The following is a 20958-nucleotide window of genomic DNA, read 5'->3' as shown; positions in this document are numbered from 1 at the left end:
TTTCCCTTTTCAGATTTTAAATAAATGTATTTTAATGGGTGAGTGTGGGGCGAGAGGCAGGGAAATATCACACAAGGCAGAGAGCCTCCTGGTCTTCCTCTGACACAGGGCAAGAGGGAAACAGAGCAGTTGGAGGAAAAGTTATTGTCAGGTGCGAAGTCCTGTAGAAATGTGGAGCCGAGGAATTCACCATCTGCATCTCCTTGCTCGTCATCACCAAGGTCCAGCCCAGTCCCCTCTCTTTATTGAAGCCTTCTCAGCTGCCCTAGATCCACAAAGCCATCCTGTCTTCACCATCCATGAGATCTTTGGACTGACAATTATCATTTGATTCACGCGTCCCATTTCTCTACGAGCTCTTTTCATTCAGTCATTAGATACTTGCTGTGGGTACAGTGTGCAGAGCCCTAGAGATACGATGTGAATAAAATACAGCCTCTGTCCTCAAATAGGGTCACAGTCTAGCCGGGGGCGGGGAGAAACGGGCCAACATTAGAAGTATCATGTGATACAAGAAATGCTAAAACAGCGGTTGTGTAAAACTTCCGTGGTGGTCCGGCGGATGGAGAAGTAATTTTCCTGGTGTGGATGGAGGTAGGAAAGGAAACAAAAGAGATGGGGACAGGGGTCATGTGTTGTAATGGCTCATACAAAGGCTTGGATAGTAGGGGTGCACTGGCTGTTTGGGGATCATGTGGGGGGCTGCGTAGGCGAGCAGAAGCAACCAGATGCTGGTGGGGTTGTGACAGCGTGAAAGGAGATGATGCAGAGTACTGGGGAGGAGGGAGACCCAAGGCCAAGTTTGCCTACTCCTGGATTTTACCCAAGGCTGACCTTGGTTGTATATAAATTCCTGCATCCCTCTCTCTCCCAGGGTTTTTCAGTAGCGTAGTTTGAGGGTAAGGTCAGGTGGGCTGCTGTGTGCAGCCCTGTCTCATCTCGAATTTCACAAAGCAGTTCATTCTATAGGACCCGCCCCATCACAGGCTGGGTAGCTCGAGCAAATGATCAGCCTCGTTGCACAGACAAGTGCAAATCTTGGTTCTGATTGAGTGTGAGACCAGGCACAGTTGGGTCTGTTAGTGTTGTTCACTAAGTAGGAAGACACCAAAGAGCTTGTCCTTGTCCTGAGTTGGCAGCCGTAGTTGGCACTTCATTTGCAGTTAGGAATGTTCAAATAAACAGTGGTCAGGATCTGCTCACATCAGCTCTACAGAAGGCTGCTCTTGCCCAGGGCAGCCTGCTCACCCCAGAAATACCATTCCTGGTGCGCACGAAGGGTGCCAGATGCTCTTATGCCTTCAAGATGTCCCTGCCGACCCAATCACCTAGGAAGAACATTCCAGTGGTGTCGACGAGCCCTCGTCTGCCAGTAAATGAAGATTGGATAAGTGCACTTTTAAACCAGAAGTTACATCCTGAGTCATTCATACATTGTTGGCCATTACTAATCAGGGTTACAAATTAGCAGCAGATTTAGACTAAGAGCATAATGAAAGCTATAAAAAGCAAGGTATCACCTTCAGTAAAGGTGAGCGGACACTTTACATATCATTATAATCACTTCTGTGACTGTCAAGGCTTATCCTTTGAGGATATAAGAAGTCTTTCCCCAGGAACACATAACAGATTTTTTTTCTAACCACAGTGAGAAAACACAGGACAGCTTCAGAGAGCTTCAAAGGCTCTTGCCTCTTGCATTAAAAACTGAGCTCCTGTGGATATAAATGAAGTGGATATTGGTATTTTAAAAACTGGTACTGGCACATAAAGAGCTACACTGTTGAGAGCTACGAACACCATACTTTATTTTGCCCGAAGCACAAATCTTTGGGATCACGTGGCTTTTGAACAGTTTGACCAAACTCACACTAAAATGTGATGAGTAAATTTGGTGTCAGGTAGAATTCTGATTACTTGAAGCTTCATTAAGAATTGTCCTGTGGTCAGGTATAGGTACTCCAAGAGAGATAAGCATTAAAAATTTGCCACTCTAATGGGCTCTAAATCATGGATGGGGATGACTTCGTAAAGGAGGGGCATGTTGTGATGTTCCGACCGCAGGGAGTCCTTTTCACCATGTGTTGCAGGCCACGGGCCGTTGAGTGTATACCCTTAGTAAAACGAGATGAGGACATGGTCAGAGCCAGCCGTTGCTGGAAGGACTCCCGCACTGGCCATTGGGGAACTGGGAGGATTTTCCAGGAAGGTATTTATGCCACTGTAGTTCAGTTGAGCTCAGCAGATGTGTACTGAGGGATACCTATGTGCAAGACTCTGTGAAGATGTAAGGGAAAAAGAGGAAAAAAATCAGAGAGCTGGAAGTGCACCATCGGAGGAACAGACACATCCACTGGTAACATGAGTATGCTCTTCTGAGTCACTGGGCTAGTAAACATGGCGGGATTAGGGGAGGGCAGAACAGATGGGGGGCTCAGCCCAGTCTGGAAGCGTCAGGAGAAGCAGGCCTGAATCTAGGAGCAAACTGGCCTGGCAAAGGGTGGAAAGAGTCTAGACAGTGTGAAGGAGACAGCATGAGTGAAAGCGATTCTGTTCATAGGTGTCAGAGTTGTCCAGTGGAATAACTGAGTACTTTTAGGAGGCCTTCAAAACGTATGTCCATTGTTTTAAGCATGAAAATTGTTAATCATCTTTACCATGTAAAACTTTTGTGGTAATTTGGTTAATTTCTCTCTCTTTTTTTGTTTAACTTGTCAATTTGATTCTCTTGTGTCTTTAAGAAAATCATGAATATACCGATGATGTTTCTCCTGGTGTTACTGCTCTTCTGCCTCCTCTGGCTTTTCTCTCCCTCTCTGCATGACCCAAACCAAAACAGTGCAAAATTCCAACGGTACAGCTCTCACGTCACTGTCTGAAGGGGTCACCCATGTGGAGACTAGAGTGGTTCCATTTGGAACGCAACATGGGGTGATTAAGCACCAGGTTCATTGACGAATAAAATAATGATAATTTGCCTCATTTTCATGAAACCTGAAGCCCCTCATGCAGCCCCCCTTGCTCTGTTGTGCTTCCATGTAGATGATCATTTTTAACATTATGGAAGGAAACCATGATGGCCCCAAATTTTCTTTTCCTGGTCCAACTAGAAATAGCAATTGGAGAAATTTCAATGCTTCCTTTTAAAGGCAACCATTTTGAAACTCAGAACAGGGCCCTTCTTTCCCACCACCTTCAGACACCTGCCTGGCTCAGTTCTCCTCACCTTTCTAGGCTCTAAGTTCCCATCATCAAATCTCTAAGAAGAGAATAAGGTTCTGATCTGAAACTTGTTGCCTTTATAAACCAAGTCAAAAGAAATTATAATTAAAAATTATATTCTAAATAAAATTCCAAAGTGTCTTCACCCAATTTAAATTCTGCTTTGCTTGGGTAGAATATGGATTTTCTTTTTCTTTTATAAGCGCAGTAGGCTGGGTTGCCTCCGCTGGACTGGATGTGGCTCCATCAGGACTGCCAAACTGGAATTCATTCTACCCCAGTTCTCATTTGTCTCACTTAAAAAATATCCCCAAAGATAATAGGACACACATTTATTGCAATACCAGCCCTGGTTCCATGAGATTTTGTTGCACAAGAAAATCTCTGAGCCCTAGAGCAGTTACATCTGCAGGAAATCGATGTACGCGGTGAGGCCAGAACATTAACATAGTTGGGAGAACAAAGCATGTATTCATAGTTCTCCATCCTCTGAGGTGAGACATTTGTGCCTTCTTGAAATTTAGATGCTTGTATTGGTGGCAACTCCAGGTCTTTAGAATATCTTCCACCCAACTGTTGAAGGCTAAGAAGAATATGAAGAGGTATTCTTCTGACCAGTACACAGAGAAATGTGAATTCTAATAAACTACCACTTGATACCTTTTAAGTTGACAAAAATCAGGAAGGTGGGTATTATCAAGTGCTGGGAAGGACAGGAGGAGATAGAAACTTCCTGTGTGGCCGGTGAGTGTAACTGTATTCCTTGTGGAGAGCAAGGAATTACTTAGTAAGCTAGCGCTGCATATAGGGTATGCCCCAGCCATTCCACTCATAGATATTTACTCCAGCAAAGCTTCACCAAGTAGACATATGATGGTGGTCATGAGATGATGTAGGTGGCGACCACTTAGGGAAAAGGTAAGTATAATTTGGTGGTTACGTATTATGGAATATGGTACAGCTGCTAGAAGGAATGGATTATGTTTACTTATAGCTGTTTTATTAGATCTCAGGAAATAATGTGAAATAAATAAGAACAAGAAAGCAGTTTTGCACACAATACCACTTTATTTTTTAAGGCCACCTGTCTTTCTAAATGAACATACAGAGGGTAGGTTGGAAGAATGTTCATTAGGTGTGCTTGACTGAGAGCCAGTGGGGGAATGGGATTGAGGCAGAGGATGACAGAGAAAAAATACAAAATGAGGGGCTTTCATGGGTGTCTGTGACCACGTGCCATAGACCGTGGTGTATGACCACTTCATTCCCATGTACCCACGGCAGGGGTGTGTGTGTGTGTGTGTGTGTGTGTGTGTGTGTGTGTGTGTGTGTGTGTGTGTGAGTGAGAGAGAGAGAGAGAGAGAGATTGATTGATTGATTTGTGCCCAGCAGCAGCTTTTAGGTTTTTTAGTGTAGGTGATCTCCTGTGTGGGTGACTTAAAGGATTCTAGGATGCCCTCACCCACGCCAAAAAAATTTCAGTTACATTATCTAAACTGTACCATTAGAAAGTCAATCCTTTGACAGTACTATAGATGGAAAAGAGCATGGACTATGGAGTCCAGTAGACCCGGGTCCACATTTCAGCTCTGTTGTTTAATACCTCTGTGGCCTTAGGAAAATTTATTTTTGCACCTTTATTTCCTCATCTGCTGAATAGGGAGAATGACGCATAGTGCATGGTATATAATGTGCCTAGCAACAAAGAGTGTAATTCATAAATATTTGTTTCCTTTCCCTTATCTGTCTCCGTTTCTGCTCCCACATTCCCTTTTTGTCATTAGACTTTACCGACAGCAAATCTCTAGAATTTCTTGGGATGAGAAATGAAAATGGCTGACATCTTTTGTAGGTTTACAAGGTACTAAATTCTAAGTCAGAGCTGTCCAATGAAAATATAATGGAAGCCGTATGTCATTTCAAATTTTCAGTAGACACACTCAAAAAGTAAAAACAAACAGCTGAAATTAATTTTAATAGTATACTTTAGCCAATTATCCAAAATATTATCATTTCAATATATAATCAATATAAAATTATAATGAGATTTTTAATATTTTTTGTACCAAGTCTTTAAAATCCACTGTTTTTTTTTTTTTTTTTTTTTTTTTTACACTCACAGCACATTTCAATTCACACTCGCCACATTTGCTGTGATCCGTAGTTACAAATGGGTGACGGCAACTGTATTGGACAGTGAAGTTCTGAGTGCTTTACCTGTATCGGTTCTTTTACTCGTGATTTCACCTGGGTTCTCTGGAAAACAGAGCCTAAGGCAGGGCGCCCCCGGGCAGTGAGAGTGAGGGAGAGGGGAAGCAAGACAGATGCTTGGTGGCACAGGGGGCCTGTTCAGAAAACTGTGGCTCAGGACTTTCTAACGAAGGAAGAAACAGGAAGAATTTTTCTGTCATCCTACACCTTCCATCCCTCTTTGGCCAAAGTCAGCCTGTGGACGCTAATTCCCTGCCCTTCTTGATTGCGTCACCAGCCCCCTGCGGCGGCCTCTGTGGAGGCCACACACCACATCTGGTGGCTCGGATCTTCACTCCTGTCTGGGCGTGGAGGTCTGTCAGGCCAGACTCTGGAGCTCCTGTAGCTCCCGCCACTCTGGGGGGGTGATGGAAGCCATTCAGAACTTGACAGTCAGCCAGGAGGGGCCAAGGCGGCAGCAGCCATGGCACCTAGGGGTCTCCAGAAGTGGCCGAGGCCTCATAAGCCAGGGAAGCTGACTGTGTCCAGTCAGATTCTCACGGCAGCCTGATGAGGGAGAGAACTGAGGCATCGCGAGATGAGCCACTTGCCCAGGGTTATGCATCTAGTGAGTGACAGAGCTGGCCTTCTAACTGGATGTCTGGCCCCTGACTCTGTGCTCTTAACCACAAGCCTACACACGTCCTTACCAGTTCAGCACAACCCAACAGAAATGAGATTTTCTGCTGAGAGCGGGTTTCTTTCCCATGGAAACTTTAAAGACAGAGAGGGCCTAAGAGGAGAGATGGACGTTGACGAGGGAATTCTTGACCCATCAGTCATTTTGCTAAGGAGCTGACCCCTTCCTCCTCGCCCAGGAATTCATGAACAATCCCCTGCCCTGGATGGGGGATAAGTACCAACCCTTCCCTAGGTCTCCAGCCCTTCAGCAGACTTGTCAACTCTTCAGTTTCTCAGAATTGTTGCTGAGTAGCAGGGAACTTAGCACTCTTCTTACTTCTGGGTAGAAGGGAGACCCATATTTGATACTTTTGGAGCCTATTTGTATACTTACTTCAGTCAGATGGCTTGGTGTAGTAAGTTTGGGGTCCTGGGGGTTGATCAAGGAAGAGACAGGTTCCTGAGAGGCAGCAACACACAGGCTCTGTTTAGGTGGTGCTTGGACGGGGTGGCATGAGAAGGGAGTCCGTCACGGTCAGAGACCTTCCAGAGACAGTGGCGCAAGGCCACCACCCAGAAGGGGGCTAGGATGAGGGAGCTCCCTGGGGAGTCAGGAATTGGAGAGGGGGCTTACGTGTTTAGGTGATGTCACTCAGCAACAGGGTGGAGAGTCTCTGGGTCAGAGAGCTCCAAAAGGCAACTGCAGTGCGGGGTCTTTTGTAGCTGGAGAGTTCGTCCTTATTTGCGGTAGATGTTGGGGGCAGTTCCACAGGATATGTAAAGTAGGTAGGCTCTAAATGGCTAAAAATGTGTTTCTTTGGAATATATTTAAAGTGATTGGGTGTGTGAAAATTTGAGTTGGGCTCCAGCAGGCTTTGAGCTAAAGGTCCTAGCTTGCTGTGAAGAAGTAAAGAAGATGGGTGCCATTTTTACTTCATACACAGGGGCCACGTCAGGCCCATTTATATAACACCTGGACAGGAAGCTTTCCATTCATTCACCTCTTTCATTGCTGTTATGAGCTTTTAAGATGTGAGTGAAGTTCTTAGGGAAGCAAGAGTCTAGAATTCCTGATAGTATGAGATGCTTTTCCAGCCAGGCAAGACCTACTCTCCCTTTTTCTTCTGGCATGATTTGAATCAGAGCGTCAGGCAGCAGTAGACGTGAGAGAGCAGCTCTCCACCTCCGCCGCGTTGTAGATGAGAACGCGGCAACTCAGCTGGGCCAAAGGTCACACATCTCGTTGTGGAAAGAACCCAGACCGAAACTCAGGTCTCCTGAGTTTTGTCCCATTTGATGTGCACAGTAGCCCTGCCTTATCACACCATTCAGCCCTTGTACATAAACTTGCCGAGTATGTCTCTCTCCAGTTTGGGAATGCCTTAGCTCATTTTCATGGAAGAAAGCTTCAGAATGAACCTCCATCTCTTTCTACACCAAAAGGGTACCTTCAGCCACTTACTTGTCTTCAGATGCCTCGACTGTGTCAGAACATCCTGCAAACAGTCACATAGGAGATGCCTTGTGCCATAATAGATTCCCCCTTAGACATGAAATTGAAGGTTCATGTCTACACAATCGTCTGTCCCCAGAGCCCTGTGAAGTCATGTCTTTGCCAAATAGTCTCCCATGTCGATGCACTTTCTTACAAGAACTCTTAAAGACCCTTAGTAAATACCAAGTGTAACTATTAGAGATTAAAAGTGTTATAAAGCCCTGTAAGGAATATTCTAGCATCTGTTACTAGATTTACTGACTCAGCCTTGAAAAACATTACCCATGGATGGGAGATAAACGATCGGAAGGCTCCCAGTTGGCATATTTGGGGGTCATTTGTGATTTTATTGTACTGTTGCCTTTGTAGGATTATGGATGAATTATTCATATAAGGGATGGGCGTTTGTTCTTTCTCCGGTTTTAATTTTCCAAAAAAAAATTGAACATCTGTAACCCAATTTCAGGCAAGGATGCTGACTCAAAGGGTGAAGAAATCAAAGTCTCTACTTTCACAATTAACATGTCTCTGATTAAATTTCAGGCTCATGAGTCCTGTCAGCATCTTTATTCCCTTCCTCCTTAGCTCTTCTCTCCTCACTACCTGTACCCCAAATACAAGGTGAGAAGAGAGGGACTCAAGTGTTACTATTGATTAAAATGCTTCTTGAAAAAGGATACTCTTGAGACTAGACTGTAGAATAATTTGGCTAAAATGTCCACAATTTCTGGTCAGCTGGACAGCTTGATGGTCAAGATTTTCCGCAATCCTTTATGGCTGATAGAAGTTAAAAATGTGGTCTGACCTACAGGGGGGGGAATGGGGGGGGGGGGAGGGAGGGAGACGCAAGAGGGAAGAGATATGGGAACATATGTATATGTATAACCGATTCACTTTGTTATAAAGCAGAAACTAACACACCATTGTAAAGCAATTATACTCCAATAAAGATGTAAAAAAAAAAAATGTGGTCTGGCCCTCTCTAGCTCTCACCCTATACAGAATCATTGGCATTTTGCCCAAGAGTTTCTTGTCTTTTCTTTGCGTAGCACTTCATGTGTATGTCAAAATGTGATTACAGGGTTTTAATCCTTCCCGTAATGCCTTTGGCACTGAGGATGGAGACTAATCTCTCTCGATCCTTATCAGAATTCTTTAAAATAATCAAGAATTCAGAAATCAGAGTGCTTTGGATTGGAGACAGAAGACATTTACCCTTTGGTTGAAGAGCATCAGCCTATTGTCAACAACAAGAGTTGGAACTTGGCTTTAAATAACGTGGTAAATCTACTTTTCATTTCCTCAAATCGTAAGGTCTCCCGAAGAAAGGGGAAGGTATGGTTCTCCACACTGGGACCATGGATCTGCCAGGGAGTTTCTTGAGTGTGTGCAGAGGTGTAAGTGGTGGAGAGAATGGGTCTGTGAGAGCAGGAAAGTGGCGGCAGGAAGGTGAGATTGGGAAGCCCCGTGGGCCATGGCCTGGGTGATGCCCAGAACTCCTATGGACTAGATCGTCCTCTCTTAGTTGAGTCTCCTGAGCTCGTCAGTGAAGTTTTTTCCACTGAGCCTCTTTTTTTTGTGATTGGCAGAAAGAGAACCTACCCGAAATAGACGCAAGTATAGGTACGAACTTAGCGATACAGAAGATGGTCAACAACTGGGGAAAAGAGAAGAATGAGTCAACTGGGACAATTGGTTAAACATTCATAAAAAGAAACCAGTTTTGCTCATGATCCCATCCCTCGTAGGAAAATAAATTTGACGTAGATCAGAGAATTAAATGTTAGAAAATTTGAACTAGAAAAAGACAGGCAAACATTTAACATGATCTTTGCTTGGGAAAGACTTTCGAAGTTTAAAAGCATTGGAAGGAAAAGCTGGATAGATCTAATAATCCATGTCAGAAATGCCATAAATGAAATGAAAGGCCAAAGCAAGGTTTTTCCAACAAATAGTATTAAGGACAAATAGCTTTAATTTATTTTTAAGAAACCCTCTCATATAAATTGAGAAGAGAAGCGCCAAACTCCCTTAACCCCACACCCTGCAGTTCTCTGCCCCCTCTCTGAGCCACACTGCACAGATGATTTGTCGGCACGTGTTCTCTCCACTTCCCCACCTCGTCGAGGCCCTCTGCCTGGCGGCCACCCCCATCAGTGCACTGAGTCACTACTCCATGTGGCCAAACCCAGAGGTCTTTGTTTTCCTTCCTTTGCACGGGTTGCACGCTTCCTCCTCCACACTGTCTTTCCTTCCTTTGGCCTCTGAGATAATACGTTCTTGTGTCTCTGGATGCTCTTTGCTCCTTCTCAGTGTCACTTCTCAGGTAGGTGCCGTTTCCTCTACTAGACCCCTAAACACCCAGCTTCCCTGGATCTCAGTCCTGAGTCCTCTTCTCATTGAGTGTCGTCTCCCTGGATGATCTTGCCCATCCCATGGACTTAGATACCATTTATAGTCTTACAACTCGCACATTTATTTTATATTTTTATTGGATTGTAATTTATATGTAACATTATGTTAGTTTCAGGTGTACAACATAGCGGTTTGATATTTGTATATTGTGAAATAATCACCACAATACACAGTAAGCCTAGTTAACATCCGTCACCATACAGAATTACAGAATTTTGTGTTTGTGTGTGTGATAAGGCTTTTTAAGATTTATTCTCTTGGTCAGTTTCAAATGTCTCCCACTTTCAAACGACTCCCACATTCATATTTATAGCACAAGCCTCACCTCTGAGCTCTGTGTGGACTCATATATTCAGCTACCTACTTGCCATCTCCATTTGCATGGTTCCCAGGCATGTCGAATTTAAAATGGCAAAAGTTGAAGTCTTGCTTCCCTACCCACACCTGCCTTGACAGCAAACACACACAAACTCGTTTCCCTTCCAGGCTTCTCCGTCTGAATGAGTGAATGGCACCACCACTCACTGCTCAGAGTGGAAACATGGCGGTCATCCTTATTCCATCTCCTCCCCTACCTGCATGTAGTCCGAAATATATTTTAAATCTACTTCTCTCCCACCCCCTGCCCAGCCTTGGCCAGGCCCACTGCAGCAGCTTCTTCAGGGGTCTCCCCTCTCTTATTTACTCCCTTCCAGCTCTCCACATAGCAGCTCAAGACATCTCTTTACGATAAAAATTGGATCAGTGTGTTCCCATTGTACTTTAAAGAAATCCTGCCTGGGTCTTTTCTAACTCTCTAAACTCATCTCATGCCATTCTCTGCAGCCTCCTCCTGCTGTCTGCACGTGGTTCTCCTGTCAGTGTCCAGATCCTCCAGGCTCTTCACTGCCTCAGGGCCTTTGCACATGCTGTGCTCCATTCTCTACCCAGAAACCTCTTACCCCCAACTCTTCTCATTCGATGCCTTCCATTCCTCCCCCATTTTATTTTCTCCCCTCTGCCCTGTTTATTTCACTTATGGCATGTGTAATTTTATATTTAATTTGTTAAATTGTCTTCCTTACTAGGAAGTAAACCACAAAGGCTGAGCAGATCTGTTATTCACCGATATACATATCCAATGACTAGCACACTCCAGACTCTCAGTCAGTATTTCTTAAATGAGGGAGCTAAGTAATGAATGAAAACATAAATAGGTTAATGAGCAGATATTTTATAAAATGGGAAATACAAGCGGCCAAACTAATACACATGAAGCATACAGAATAGTGCCTGGGGCTTCCCTGGTGACGCAGTGGTTAAGAATCCACCTGCCAGCACAGGGGACACGGAGCCCTGGTCCGGGAAGACACCACACGCTGCGGAGCAACTAAGCCCGTGCGCCACAACTACTGAGCCTGCGCTCTAGAGCCGTGAGCCGCAACTACTGAGCCCATGTGCTGCAAGTACTGAAACCCACGTGCCTAGAGCCCGTGCTCTGTAACAAGAGAAGCCACCACAGTGAGAAGGCCGCGTACCAGAGGAGTAGCCCCCGCTCGCCGCAACTAGAGAAGAGCCCGCGCGCAGCGACAAAGACCCAACACAGCCAAAAATAAAATAAATAAATTAAAAAAGAATCGTGCCTGGTATATACTAAGCCCTCAATATATTTAGTTACTGTTATTCTTGTGTTAATAACATTTAGTAGCACTTGTTAAAATAATATCACCCAAACTAATAGTCAAATTAAAAGAGTAACGAGATATCGATTTCTGCTTCTTAAATAAGCTAAGATTAAAAAAAGATAAGATGGTCACTTATTTGATGAGATGGGCACTTTTTACAGGTAATTACCAACTGATATGACCAAAAACAATTTGGATGAAAGCATTTCAGTTAGTGTAACAATTGATAAAAATGATCTTTTTGTTCAGAAACATGCTGCTAGACACTGGTTGTTCAAATATTGGTATCTGTACTGTGGAGGTTGTGCCTTTAAACTTTTTTTAGGTTAAATTTTTTCCTGATTTCTTTTCTTTTTGTCTGTTTTTTCAGGCATTTCCAGGTATGTGTTTTTCTTTTCCTTTTTTTTCCCCCAGCAATTAATCCCTCTATTCTATTTTTGGACAAGGATGTATTGGGGGAAAAAAATTTAATGTGTAACAACAGGGAATTTGTTGGAATGAGTTAACTTTCTAACAATAGGAGATTAGATGAGTGAAAAAAAGCCACTATTTGGAGCACCTAATGAGTTGGAAAACGGCCCTGTGGTATAGCAAAATTACAGAGACCAGAAAAGCCAATGACTGGCAGTAGACTTGTTCAGGAAAATTGCTGTTCAGTCATGTCATTGTGTTGACCAGCTAGCTCACTTTTAGCCACATTGCATTTGGCCATAAACCTGTAGATATCTCAAGAGCCCTGTTAAAATGTCTGGACTTTTAGATGTACAATTTCAGTGTGAAGGAAAAAAATAGAAATGTGGTCAAAATTTCATGTGCAAAGATATTCATCAAAAGTTAACAGTGGGGGCTTCCCTGGTGGCACAGTGGTTGAGAGTCCGCCTGCCGATGCAGGGGACACGGGTTCGTGCCCCGGTCCGGGAGGATCCCACATGCCGCGGAGCGGCTGGGCCCGTGAGCCATGGCCGCTGAGCCTGCGCGTCCGGAGCCTGTGCTCAGCAACGGGAGAGGCCACAACAGTGAGAGGCCCGCGTACCGCAAAAAACAACAACAAAAAAAAAGTTAACAGTGATGCAAAAAAACAAAGAACAACTGTAAAACGAAATGCCCAACGTTAAGGGCATGATCCAACATGAGAGTAAGGATCCAGGAATAGGTATACGCAGTTTCTTTCTTTTATACAATACTGAGGATTTGCACTTGTTACCTTAGAGTAATTTGCTTAAGCAACGTCTAGTAAGATTGAGAATTCAAGTGCATTTCCTGAATAAATCACTGAATCATCAAGGGTTTTCGAAATACTTCTCAAAAAGATGTGAAAGTATTTATTACAGCTCTGACATGTAACAACTTGCTGCCCCGTGCTTTTAGGGAAGGCCAGCATGATGGCAAAATGAGCAGCATTCAGGGATAAACGGGTGGCAGTTATCTGTGAAAGGAGCAGCGGCGAGATGAAAGAGACTTTATTTTCTTTACCATGCTTATACGTAGCAAGCAACATAGCACTCTTTTTCTTGGGAAGACGTACTAAGCCACATAACTTCCATGTGGAAGTGATTTCATCTTCTAATTAAGATCACATTTAAGAATAAAAGCAGAGGAAGGAAACCAGGTTAACACGGGTATCATACCAAAAGCCTGGGGAAGCGGGAGGTCTTTGAAGGATAGAAGATGAAGGTAGTTCGGGTTCAGAAGGAAGTGGTTTTGTAGACCTTGTTTTTTTGTCTTGCTTGTTTTTTGGTCATTATTGGAGTGGTGTCTTAGACTCATTTAGGGTTTAATTCTGACATATTTATAAAGAGAGACAGGGCTTGTCTGGGTTTGGTAGCACCCCTGTTGTTAGAGGTTAGCCAAAATTTACCCTTCACATCTCATAAAGAGTTCTGTTACTTCACTTCTAGAAGGCTTGCTTACATGGTATTTGAACTGTAAGATTTTAAACCGTTGGGCTTTTAAAATACAGACTAAAACTTTTTTTTTTTTTTTTTTTTTGGCGGTACGCGGGCCTCTCGTTGTGGCCTCTCCCATTGCGGAGCACAGGCTCCGGACGCGCAAGCTCAGCGGCCGTGGCTCACGGGCCCAGCCGCTCCGCGGCATGTGGGATCTTCCCAGACCGGGGCACGAACCCGCGTCCCCTGCATCGGCAGGCAGACTCTCAACCACTGCGCCGCCAGGGAAGCCCCAGACTAAAACCTTTAAAGATAAGTTTCCCAAATGCTTTAAACAGAGAATTAAGAAATGAGAAGAAAAGAAAGACAAAAGAGGAATAGCTTGGGATTTTAGTACCTGTGCAGGCAGTGTTAATCAGGACCAAAAGAAAAAGGGAAAAGAAAGTAATTTTACTGATGGAATTCAGGTGCATTAGTTCGGTACATGCTGAAACAGATTTATAGAGAAATGTTTTATTCTGGGTTGCCTTGGACCAATTTATTTTAATCCTGTGGAAATAGATAGATTGAGGACAAAAAGGAATGATTTGCTTAATTAAAGTCTCATTCTATTTTGAGGGTCTATTAATAGTTTAATACTATACATGAAAAGAAACAAAACAGAACTCAGGAAAGAGTGTGCCTAATGGCGATATTCCTTTATAAGTTGCAAAGCAGCAGTGTGTGCGATGGAAAAATTAAGTCCAGATTTGCTCAAAGTGCATTTGAGCCTGGCATTATCATCTTTGAGTTAAATGAACAGAATTTACATTTGCTATTCCAGCAGTTACCAAGGAAGATCAAAATTTTAAAAAGCAATACCTATTTGCTTTTCAAAAACTGTGTGTGTGTATGTGTGTGTATATATATCCATACATATATGTATACACACACTCATGGGAACAGCTTTCAAATTGAATTTTATCTCAGGATGGATTAACTGAAATAGAATAATGTACATATAGGTTTGGGGTAGTTGCTTATTCAAGACGTGTTATATTGAAACCGTCAATGATCTGATTTTCAGTACAAAAAGGAAAGTAGAATCCGAATTCTGTTTTTGGCTATAGATGTTGTGAAAAACACCTTCAAAATGAATTTCATATTTCCCTGTAGCCCTTTTCACACTGTAAGGCAGTAGGATATATTTGTGGCTTTATAATGTCTCTCGTTGGTTTGTTTACGATTTTGTAAACGAATATGTAAGTACAGAATTCTGTGTCTGTGTGTGCATACGCATATCTGTGTCCTTGCAGCATTAGAGAGAGAGGTTACTGTTTGGGGGACAATATGGATTAGGTTGAGAAGCTAGAGGCAGGAAGAAAAGAGCTCACCAGGAGGGCAAAACTGATGGCCGAGCTTGAGGGCAAGAGTAGTGCAGTTAGCCAGCAGCCCCCTATTCACTCCCCACAGCCCTCATGGCTCTCCCTCGCCCCAGCCACGTTCTCACTTCTCTACAGCTCTAGTCTGAGAAATCAGAAGGGAATTTACAATATTAAAAAGTGGAGGAAGACATTAAAATTTTCTGACTCCAGATTTCAGAAGCAGAAATACACTTCAACATCAGTGAAGTCCCAACACCAGATTTTCAGATTGAGTGAACTAAGCCCAGAAGAAGATAAAGGCTTTGCTAGTCAGCAGGAAAAGCAATACCAGCATCAGAGGCTCCTGGTTTCCAGGTTGGAATGATTTTTATGACTACATTCTGGGAGAATTCTAGTAAAAGTTAAACCGAGAGCCTCTTTTTGATTCATGTCCTTGCTGTAGGCCGGGATACTGCAGCGGCCCCGGAGGCAGAGGTTGGGAAAGATGCTTGAACCTTCTTTTTCTGGAAGAGAGCAAAATATTGCCCAGGAAGAGGAGTCATCCGATACTAAGTGAAGTTTCCCCTTGATCTTTTTAGAAGTAATTTTAGAAGTCTTCATCAGGCAAAACCAGATCCTTTCCAGATGGTGCCTTACACACCTCATGATGCTAGAGGATCGGACCCTGCATCCCGCGGGTGCTGCCCTTGTTTCATGTGTGATCCAAGCTCTTCAGATTGATTGGGGATCTTTGGCCTCAGGTTGCCCTTGATGTCACAGGTCTTTCTGCTTTCATTTATGCATGCACAGGGGAATTTGCCTTTCCAGCTTTTGGAGCTGTATAGATGCAGCTTGTCCTCCTAAGCCACATAAAACCACGTACCAGACCACTTAAAGCCCAAAGCTTCTATACATGAGACTTTTACAGGAAAGGGAACAATCTTCCGATAGCATTATTTACGATTCTCTATTCTAAAACTTAAAGTACAGACATACACTTGGGCCATACCTGATCACTTGTCCTGAAGAGAGGCATTTTGCTACGTGGTGGTAAAGCAGTTGATGAATATGCTATGTATACTGTAAATAAATTTGTTATTTTTTTAAAAATAAATTTGTTATTATACATGAGGTTTTCCATTATGAAACATCATTTGGTAAATATTTATTCAACACCTACTATGTGACAGGCCCTGTGCATTGGCCCCGGGTGAAAAGGGCAGATATGTCCATGTCCTCATGGAGTTTACATAGTTTTTCTCTGCCAAATGATGCCTTTATCAAGGATAGTAAACAATTCTGGGCTCTGGATTTTCTTTTGTGGTCTATTTACACATGCGTGTTTTTAATGAGTGTAAGCTTTTTGTTAAAATATAACATACACAGAAAAGTGCACAAATGACGTGTACAGCTCAGAGGATTTTCACCAAGTGAACTCATCCGTGAAATCAAGAAACAACATTGCCAGGCTCCAGAAGCCCCCTTTTAAACCCCATTCAGTTACTAACCTTCCCAAGGTAACCACTTTTCTGACTTCTGATACAATAGATTAGTTTTGCCTTGTTTTGAACTTTATAGAAGTGGAATCATATGTTATACAATCTGTGTCTGCCTTCGTTTGTTCAACATTGTGCTTGTGAGATTCATCTGAGTTGTTGCATATAGCTGGGTTCGTTCATTCTCTTTGCTGTATTGTAGTCCCTTGTATATATCACAGTTCATTTATCCATTCTATCATTAAAGACATTGGGACTATTTCCAGCTTGGGGCTATTGCTGACAGTGTCACCGTCAAGATTTGAGTACATGTCTTCAGGTGGACATGTCTGTTGGGGACACGCCTATTGAGTTGGAATGCTGGGTCATAGATTATGCATATATTCATCTGTACTAGGTACTGCCACACAGTTTTCTCAAGTGTTTATATCAAGTGATAATCCCACCAGCAGCGTATGAAAGTTCCAGTTACTCCACATCCTTGCCGAATCTGGCGTTATGTACTTTTTCATCTCTGTGTGTTTTTTAAGTTAAAAAAAATAAGTAGAACAGAACCACTGGGACTTTGTGGTAAACAATGAAACATCATAAAGTTTATGGCAACAGTGATAATCCCTCAGATTTTGGTCTGTGCCAGTGATTCAGAATGGTGTTATACTGAATTACAAACTCTGCTGAACTGTTGATCGAATCAAAGCCACTGTTTACAATGGAAAATCCTGCAAAAGTGGGTCTTTCTTACATTTTGAGCTGTGGCTTTTTCAGGCCAGCAGCGTTGGACCACCTTTTTATGCAAGAGGGCCAAGTTAGAACAAATAAAAATATTTACAGGCTGCCCTCTTTGAATTTCAGAATAGACATGGCTTTATTGAGACCTGGGGAAGAAACATGCATCTGATGTGCATTAACCTACCACATTCAGTAGAAGGGTAGAAGTGAGAAAGTTGGAGCAGCTATTAGGCAGTAAACTATTGACATTGGATCATATTTGAGAAATGGCTGTAGGGAGACAGCTGTCATCTGGAAATTAGCTTGTCAAGCTAGGAGGGCTAACTTTTAGACTGCGACCCTAAGAAGGGGGCTATATTGGCAGCCCATCCTCCCTACTTTAACAGCATCTCCCAAGGAGGAATTGTATATGTTAATGGATCCAGACTCCAGGCCCATGACAGAGGGTCCAGCTGAGGTAAAGATGAACCTTATTCGTGGAAAGATGGTGATGATTTCCTTTTTCTTTGCAGTCCAAGAGTTACACTCACACACCAACTTTATATTTGGACTTCAGATTGGGCCAAGGAGCAAAGCATTCCCAGCCTATTCCTAAAGGTATGATGGGCTCTGCAGTTTAGTGATCATTTCAGGGGGGAAAAAAACCCACAAGGGGCTGCTTTTTCTGGAATGGACTTGTTTCTGAACCTCAACACAAAGTTCTATGAACCTTGTTTACGTTTAATTATGTTTAAATTAGCAAATACTGCTTGAGCTTTTCAAGTTAAGAAAATCAGGAGGAATTCATAGAATGTTAGGGCTGAACCGTTGGGGCCGCCCCTCATTTTATCATTGTGAACGCTGAGACCCAACAGATGCGCTACTTGCTCAAGGCCACGTGAGGACTCGCTGGACGCGGCAGGACGTTTACCCAGGTCTCCTGACTTCTGGGCCACCTTTGACTCACAGAGTTCCTGGAGGGCAATCCAATCTGTGTTAGTTATGAACAAGTGCATTCTTGATTGAGGTACAGCTTTGGTTATGGAGGATTTACTTTTAAGTCGTCGTTTAAATCCAAAGAACAGTTAGAAAACTCCCAAGTGTTTAAGGCCAGTTTTATTTTTAAAAATGGCCACCCCTGAGGTCATTAGGCATCAGCCTCGGACCCATTGTTTTCGTCTTTGGTTTCTTTCATTCTGGCTATTTTTAAGTATAGGAAGATTTTTTACATGAATGCATATGCCTACCTTCATACATAATTTTTATAACAATAAATGTGATAGCACGTGTGCTTGAAGTTTTAGTGCTGTGGGTTTTTCTTTTACTTTCGAGTTTGCTTTCCTCTAAACCCTTTCCCTCCCTCATCCACCCATAGCAGTATCCTCCCTGTATATCCCAGATCTGCAGTAGATGCCAGATATATCCTTGAATTAGATCTTACAGTGTTTTTCTCGACACTCACTCTTCTCCACTTTCATTTATGTGCATGTAAATATACACACATACAGGGTTATTTTCTCCTTGTTTTACTAAAATGGAATCATACCAGAAATATATGTTTTGCATGTTGCTTTTGTGACCAGACAGTACCTCATGGAAATTCCTCCGAGTCTGCTCGTATGGCTTGGTTGAACGGCGACGTTCTACGCCATGGGTTGACTACGATGCATTTAGCTCTTCCCTGTCAGCGGGTGCTCCCCTTGCCCCCTGCGCTTGGCTACTGCACAATGGTCTGCAGATTCTCCATGACCCCACCAACACTTGCGTGTGTGGTTCATGTTAATTTTGACTCTGCACTCCACTGCCACCCTATATATTGCCTCTTAAGAGAATGTGTATCTGTCAGTTTACAAAGCTGTACTTCTAGATTATTTTGTCATTATGAATTTTAAACTTGAGATTTGTTTTCAAAAATGTTTTGGAATGCATACAAAAACAAGTAGCTTAGAAATGCATGTATATCACTGAGTCGCTCTAAACCCACTTTAAACGAGTCTGTTATAAACCCAGTTATGCAGAAGAACCTTTCTTTTCCAATATGTCACTTCCAGTTACAGTGTGTTCTCCCCCCCACCGTGCCCTCACCCCCCGTATACAGTCATACACGCCTTCATTGCGTTAGGTGACAAGTCTAACGTTTGAGGCTTCCCTGTCCAGTGCCAGACAAACAATTAATTCAGGTATTGTAAAGCACTTATTATTTACAGACTCAATAGTACTGGCTGCCTGTAATCCAACATACTGGCTAGTAAAATTATACTGTACAAGTTTTATTATCAAACCATTCAAGTCAAGCTCATCTTTTGTCTTTTTTTTTTTTTTTAATCCGCCTTTCCAGGTCAAATTCCAGTATAAAATTCAAGGACTGTCTAAATTCATTTTATTTGAGTGCTTTGTTGCATCAAATATTCCTTGAAATGTGTAGCCCATTGGCTGGGTCCTGATCATGTTTTGTTTATAATATTTTGATTGTTTTGCTACTCATGGTAAAGGGATTTGACGTGGATGTCTGGGTTTTGTTTGGCTTTTGGCATAAGCTTTGCAATCTAACTAATTTAATGTTGACTTTCTTGTATCATCACCAAACTAAAGGGATAGAAATAGAGGCATACACTGCTACCATCCCATTTCTGACACCAGAAAAAAGTATATGTCCCAAGGGACATCCAGTTAAGGGAGACTGGCAACATTTCTCATGAGTCAGACAGGTTTTATCTGAATTCCATCCCATAAATAATATTGGAATCGATTTTTACCATCTCTTTATTTCCTTCGGGCAAGGCACATTTCTGAAGGGCTGTGCTAATCTTGTGGAAAACAGATGTTTCATGCAGTGATGATTTGGAAGGCACTTGATATCAGAAATTGAGCTAGATGGTGCATCACTTACAAAGAATCCAATCTGTTGAGTCCCTGACAGTACCAGATTCCTCTCACATTTTTCATGTTGGTTCTTGACTAAAGTAAGAATAAGTAGTTGTGTTTTGTGTTTTTTTGCAGTGACTTTTACCATCTCTTGCAAAGCAGTCTGATTTCCCTTGCTGCAAACTGATATACAGATAGCACCATGTGTTATCATTCATTGAGAAGGACATAAATCTGTATTTCTAGGAAAATATCAATCTTTGCCGAGAAACTTGCGCCTTCTGGTCCTCCTGTCCCCTTTGTCTTCTGACTGACTGCATCAAAGTTGGGCCCTCAACAAGCACTCTGTTTGTTTTCTCCATCTTCCTTCACAGTATCCCTGCTACTTGGCATTTAAAAGCATGATCTGGAGTGTTAAAAAATGGAGGATTGTTATGGTATCGAAAAACTTAATTTTGCTTCCCTCAACTTTTAACTTTTCTTTAGAGTATATGTACATCAGTCAACAAAATTGCTTTGGAGAACATATAGCTTATCGCATTATTCTGTGGTAAGCAGAATAATGGCCCCACGAAGATGTCCACGACCTAATCCTGTAACCTTTGAATGTGTTACCTTACATGGTATAGGGGATGCTGCAGGTATGATTAAGTTAAGGATCTTGAGATGGGGAGATTAGCCTGGGTGATCCAGGCGGACTGAGGTAATCCTAAGGATCTGTATAAATGAAAGAGGGAGATGGGAGTCAGAGTGAGAGAGAAAGAGATGTGACAATCGAAGCAGATACGTACAACAAAAACTGGTTAGAACCTACTAGGCCCAAGATGGCAGAAGGTTTGACTTCCTTTAGACCTTGAGCCTCATCATACGCTCATTGTAATACGTTAGCATGTTTATGACACACCCACAGTTGCTGTGACAGTTCCCAGGTGGACCACAAAAGGCCAGAAAAATGGCCCGTGGCCCAATTCCTGGAAATCCCCGCCCCTCCCC

General features: G+C 42.8%; 1 protein-coding gene across 2 annotated transcripts in view; it reads left to right on the top strand.

The window, feature by feature from the left end:
• PIR (pirin) overlaps positions 1-20958 on the top strand; it is a 105146-nt gene that overhangs the window by 54243 nt on the left and 29945 nt on the right. For both annotated transcript variants that reach the window (XM_029240353.1, XM_029240352.1), the window contains exon 5: positions 17634-17718. In XM_029240353.1, coding sequence (XP_029096186.1) covers positions 17634-17718 — 85 coding nt within the window. The remainder of the gene's footprint in view (positions 1-17633; positions 17719-20958) is intronic.

The sequence above is a fragment of the Monodon monoceros genome, unplaced genomic scaffold, assembly GCF_005190385.1.
Source record: "Monodon monoceros isolate NGI ecotype Baffin Bay Population unplaced genomic scaffold, NGI_Narwhal_1 Super_Scaffold_22, whole genome shotgun sequence".
Taxonomy (NCBI): domain Eukaryota; kingdom Metazoa; phylum Chordata; class Mammalia; order Artiodactyla; family Monodontidae; genus Monodon; species Monodon monoceros.
Note: the sequence above shows the minus strand (reverse complement) of the source record. Positions and strands in the feature narration are given on the sequence as shown.